The sequence below is a fragment of the Vulpes lagopus genome, chromosome 7 (assembly GCF_018345385.1).
Source record: "Vulpes lagopus strain Blue_001 chromosome 7, ASM1834538v1, whole genome shotgun sequence".
NCBI lineage: Eukaryota > Metazoa > Chordata > Mammalia > Carnivora > Canidae > Vulpes > Vulpes lagopus.
The window spans coordinates 14,131,089-14,137,120 of record NC_054830.1 but is presented as its reverse complement, the minus strand read 5'-3'; the positions used below and the strand labels follow the sequence as shown (position 1 = coordinate 14,137,120).

The window sequence follows — 6,032 nt, the reverse complement described above, 5'->3', positions numbered from 1 at the left end:
TCAGGGAGCCGGAGTAACTCCAGGTAGCGCAGACAGGAAGGGCCTAGCTGGGATTCCAACCCTAGCCTGCCTGCCTTTCCAGGGCTCACACTTGAAGCAGTTTTGCCCACAATTGCTGTTTTATCCCGTGTATAGAGAGGAAGCTGAGGCTCGGAGAGGATAGGAAGATCCCTGGGGCACATAGCTGGTAGGAGACTGGCAGTGTTGGTGCCCAGGCCCGTCATACCCCACAGCTGTTTCCAGCGGCTGCAGCCTGAACGTATCATTCTTTCATTCATTCCTTTATCCAGTAGGCATTTATAGATCACCGGGTGTGGTAGCAGGTACTGTTGTCACAGGACTACTGCAATCGGCAGGGGGCATGTGTGTGTCTTTGGAGGGAGACTTCAACCTTAAGTCGGCTAGATCCAAAACAAAGGAATATTATTCAGCCATAAAAAGGAAGGAAGCACTGATTCAGGCTACAACATGGATGAACCTTGAAAGCACGCTGAGTCAAAGAAGCCATACACAAAAGACCACAGCACAGTATGGTTCAAGTTCTATGAAATGTTTAGACTTAGACAAAGCCAGAGACAGAAAGTAGATTAGTGGTTACCAGGGGCTGGGGGGAGAGGAAATGAAGAATGACTGCAAATGGGTACTGGGTTTCCTTTCGGGATGATGAAAATGTTCTAGAACTAGATAGTGGTGATCGTTGCACAATAACGCAAAGATAATTAATGCAACCCAATTGTACGCTTTAAAATGGTAAGTTTTGGGACACCTGGGTGGCTTAGTGGTTTAGCGCCTGCCTTCGGCCCAGGGGGTGATTCCCAGGATTGAATGCTGCATCGGGCTCCCTGCTGGGAGCCTGCTTCTCCCTCTGCCTGTGTCTCTGCCTCTCTCTGTGTCTCTAATGAATAAATAAATAAAATCTTAAAAAAAAAAAAAAAAGAAAATGGTAAGTTTTGTGTCCAGGTGTCCATTGTGTCCCACAATGAAAAATGGAAATAGTGGAAACAGGGGGAGAGGATCAAAAGCTTATGGAGGTCAGCCCTTCACCCACCTTCCTTCTCAAGGTCTTACTTAGTCTCTTAGGTGCTTAGAATGGGATGCACTGGGCACAGCATCTGCACTGCACACTGTGTCCTGCATATGTAAATGTGTGTGTGTGTGGGGGGGGTGTCTCAGGATGATGAGGGGAGAGGTAAAGAGGTGACAAGATGGTTTTGGCAAGATTACCAAAGAGCAAAGAGAGGGTGGAAATGAGTGAAGGTTGAGGAAGGACCCCAGGGGCAATGTTGCCCCAAGGCATCTGTACAGATCAGTATCTCATGCATGTGGACCCAGTCTGCTGGTCTAGGAGTGGGTGAGTGATGGCCCGAGGGGCCAAAGTGACACACTGGGGAGCTATGCTTACTGTTCATTCCTCCTCACAGAAGAGAGATGGGAGTCAGGGATCATCCTGATATAAGTGTCTGCAGTTGACTGGCTGGCATGAAGGGGTTATTGTGGCAGCATTGGGGTGCAGGAGTCAGGGGTCAGGGGTCTGGGTGGATTATGTGACACGCAAGGGCTCAAAGCAGCTTTGCCTTCACAAGTCCAAGGTTCAAAGTAATGACTCTGGGCCACTCCTAATAAGTGACTCTGGGCCAGCTATTTTGTCTTTTTGTGCCTCCATTACCCTATCTAAAAGGAGGATTAATGAAGAGTCCCTGTCTTACAGGGTTGCTGGGAGAATGAAATGGGAAGTAAACACAGCATATGGGGGCTGCTGTCACGCTGCCCATTTTCCATCTGGAGAAACTGAGGCTCAGAGGCATGGGACCACTTGGCTGAGGTTGTACAGTATGTATACGGGCCAAGTGGGAGCCTAGGTTCATGGCCTCAGAGCCAAGCTGGCCCTCATCCCTGACTGTCCCCACCTCTCTACACCCCTTACTCTCCACCTCCAGGTCTCCCTGGCCAGTTCCAGGGCTGAGCTTAGAGGGGCTGGCCTGGGGCCCAGGGGAGGTGGCGGGGGGGCGGGCTGTTGCTGGGGGCTTGAATGAGGCAACCTTGCCTGGGAATCTGCTGGGTTCAAAGAGCTATTTATAGGCCTGCACTGGGATTGGGTGAGCCACCCCTGCCAGCCCTGACTGCCTTCTCTGTATTCCCCCCATACTGGGGCCCAGGCCAGGGGCTGGAGCAAGCTGGGGGAGGAAGCAGGGGAGGGGGCTGGTGGGCCAGAGCAGGAGCAGAGAGATTGGGCCTTCCAGGAGAGCTGGGTCTCGGGGGTAGTCAGTATCCCTGCAAAGTGCCTCTTAGTATACCCAAAGTGACACATGGACATGACACAGGCAACCACATTCACATGTGTCACACAATGTTGCCAACAAACCACACACAGTGACAGCACAGGTGGCTTATAGACAACCATATGAGGCAAGGCCATGTATGAGTCACAGAGACCACATACAACCTCATTTGGTCACACACAAGTCATGTGTGTTGCACAACCAAACTCACACCTATGATCCCTGCTGTACCTCTAGTCCCTTCACACTCAAATAGACGTACCACGGTTCACACCTCCTGCATCTTAACCTTCCTGGCAGCCACACACAGCCCACAATTGCCCCACATCACTCACATCCACCATATTTATAGGCATGGGCGCACCTACAGACAGCCAGCACTCAGTTATGATCACTGGGCACCCCTGCACCAACACAGAGGTATATAGTCCTCCCAAGACCAACCTCACAGCACAGCCACTCATGGACACCATTCAGCACTTTCAGCACACCCAGTTGTGGCCCCAGGATGTTCTTTGGTGCATTCACTTTAGTCCTTTTTCACCTAACCACCCCCTCCCACTCCTACTATCACCTCCAGTTACCCAGGCTCCCAGGCTTGCACCTAACCAGGACTGACAAGCCCAGCTGGCACCTAGTGTGCATCTGTCTATTCTGAGGTGTGCCCTGTTGGACCCAGGCAGATGCTGGCAGATAAATGCCACCTGCATCTGCCCCACTGGGGGCTGGGACTGTCACATTCACCCCCACATACTCTCTGGACTGGGGCCTTGAAGCAATCATTACACTTATCCCCCAGGGGGAGACCAAGGCTTGAAGCTATCTGGAGGCCTTCCTCTACCCTGTTCCACTATAAAAAACACATGGGAAGTTGGACCTGTTTTTTGCCCATGGGGGTGGGGGGGCCGCATCTCCAGATAGAGTCCCTACTGACCCATACTTGCTGTGTGACTTCAGCAAATACCTCACTCTCTCAGCCTCTATTTCCTCATTTGACAAATGGAAAACTCAGCCCAGTGGGAGAGAACTCCAGAGTCGGACTGAGGTTTGACTCCTGGTCCTGCTGGATGACCTTAAGCAAATGACTTTGCTTTTCTGTGCCTCAGTTTCCCTCAGTGAACTGGAGTTGCAGCTCTTGGCTCTTCCAGAGCTTCCTCTGCCCAATCCCCAGGGTGATGGGGGGAGGGAGTGCCTAGCTAGTCTCTCCTCACTGGGCAAATGAATGGACCACTTTTGGCTGCCCTGCTGGGAGCTTAGAGCTGCTAATTCCCTGGAGAAACAGGAGGTTCTTTCATGCCCAGGCGCCAGTGGGGTGAGGAGGCGGGAAGAGGGTACTGAGCTGGCCTCAACCCAATGGGCAAGGTGGCTCCATGCCAAGACCAAGAGTGGCATGGGGGGGCCCTAAGGCCATGCATATCCTCCCTGGGAGACTTTGGTTATATCCTCAACTGTAAAATGGAGGTGACATGGACCAGTACAGCAGGTTTAAAGAACCAGTGGATGGTGACAAAATGTGGCTTCAAGTCAAACACAGCAGTCCTATAAATAGAATTCCCTCCATTTCACAGGTGAGGGAATTGAGGGTCAGAGAGGTCAACATGCTTGTCCAAGATCACATGGCCAGTGAGAGAGTGACCCACCCAGGATTTGAACTGGATCTGGGCCCTCCAGGGTCCGTGGTCTTCCCACCTTCATCTGGGGGCAAAGAGGTCTTTTTGGCCGCCTGCAGTCCTGGCCCCAGCCCTGAGACCAGCAGAGCCAGGTTTAGATGGCACCAAGCCATGACTGAATGCAGGAAGTCCTGGCAGGCCGGGGCTGATGGGGCGGCCCTTCCGCTGCTGTCCCAGTTTCCCAGCCAGCCCCCACCCCCACTCCCACCCCTCCTGGAGTGGGCTTGGGACAATGCTAGTAGGATGCCAAGAACCATTCCCCTAGCCCCTGAAGAAAGGGGCTGGATTCTAGACCATTCAGCTAAAGCCAGGAACCTGCAGCCTTCTGCCAGTGGCTGATCTGTCTCAGAACCCTCCATTCATGCAGATGGGATGGTGTCCTGCCCTTTCTCAAACACCTTCAGGCTCAGCAGGATCTTGCTCCACATATTTTATTCAAAATCATCATCTTTCACCCAACCACACCTTTGTGTATGCTGTTCTCCCTGCCTGGACAAATCTACTCCCATTTTTTCTTACCCTGATAAATTCTTGCCTACCCATTAAAGTACAGACACAATATCCCCTCTCCTAGGAAGCCCTCCCTCCAGGTAGAGCCCCTGGTCTCCCAGCCCTATTTCTCCCTTTGGCTCAGCCCTAGCCACATGGGCCTGGGAGTATGTGTGCCTAGTTCTGTCTTATCCAAACTGGGGGCTCCTCAGGTAGGGGGCTGGAACCGAGGCCCCTCATGGTCCCCAGCACCACCCAACACAGGGCTGGGCAGTAGGGATTGATAGGCACTTAGCGAGCCAGTAAACCAAATCTTCAGTCTTTGTGCAATCTGGTTTGGCAAATTCAAAACCCACTTCCCATGCCCCCTCCTCCAGGAAGCCAGTTCCAGGCAGCATTTACTGTGAAGAAAGATTTGGAGGCTAAGCCAGTGTCCTACCTGCGAGGCAGCATTAACAGTTACAGATTGGGGATGCCTGGGTGGGTCAGTGGTTTGAGCACCGGCCTTTGGCCCAGGGCGTGATCCTGGAGTCCCAGCCCGGATCAGGTCCCACATCGGGCTCCCTGCAGGGAGCCTGCTTCTCCCTCTGCCTGTGTCTCTGCCTCTCTCTGTGTGTCTCTCATGAATAAATAAATAAATAAAATCTTAAAAAAAATAAAACAGTTACAGAATGGATTTGGCAGACTTCTCCAGGCGGGGGGACCTCATTATAGGAAGTCTCTCAGATTCCCGACCAGTGCTCTATACCCACAGGCACCAAAGATTTCGCTTCCCTCACGCTGGGCACACAATCCTCGTCGGTGCCTGACTTCTTCCTCCAGCTCTAGGGCGAACTCAATCCCTGGACGAGGGCCCTTTAAGAGGCGGGCGTAGAGGCGGGGCTCAAATGTTGTCCCTCCCCGAGAGCGCCGGCCGGGCCGGCCGCGTCAGTTTGCGCCTGCGCGGACTCCTCGTGGTTCCGGGTCTCACTTCGGTTCTGTGAGCTCTTCGCGGAGAGACGGAGGCTCCGGCCCGAACCCCGCAGGAAACCCGTGTCCCTCCCTTGAACCTGCTGTGAAAGTCTGGCCTCGGGCCATTGGCAGTTTCTCTCGCAGACTCGGGCGTGGTCAAGGTCGCGCCGCCGTGGCGGCGTCGGCGCCTGGATTCGCGCACGGACTGAAGTCAGGTCTGAGCCCTGCGAGGCTTCGTGGAGCCAAGATGACCCACTCTTTGGTTTGTCCGGAGACAGTGAGCAGGTGAGGACCTGGGGGGCGGGCAGCGGCAGGCGTGGTAGGGTTAGGGGCGCGGGGGAAAGCTCTGGAGGGGAGGAGGGGGCCCACTGGTGGGCGAGCCCTCGGCGCAGGGCTCAGCCCCTCTTCTCACTCGGATTCTGGTGCCTCCAGGGTGAGTTCAGTGCTGAATCGCAACACCAGGCAGTTCGGAAAGAAGCATCTATTCGACCAGAACGAGGAGACGTGCTGGAACTCGGACCAGGTGAGGCACCTCTCCCTGGACCCTCCACCCTTCCCGTCAATCAGATTCAGGAGTCCAGGGTGCCTTGAGAACTGAGTGGCACTCCAGCTGGGCAGCCCAATTGGCCGTGGAAGGAACGTG

The 6,032-nt window shown here is 54.0% G+C and overlaps 1 protein-coding gene across 1 annotated transcript in view; it reads left to right on the top strand.

The window, feature by feature from the left end:
• Positions 1–5,359: 5,359 nt before the first annotated feature.
• The window catches only part of LOC121495348 (nuclear receptor 2C2 associated protein), a 1,937-nt gene continuing 1,264 nt past the window's right edge, over positions 5,360–6,032 (top strand). The window contains exons 1-2 of the mRNA XM_041762680.1: positions 5,360–5,674; positions 5,822–5,912. Of these exons, the coding sequence (XP_041618614.1) occupies positions 5,637–5,674; positions 5,822–5,912 (129 nt within the window). The 5' untranslated portion in view covers positions 5,360–5,636. The remainder of the gene's footprint in view (positions 5,675–5,821; positions 5,913–6,032) is intronic.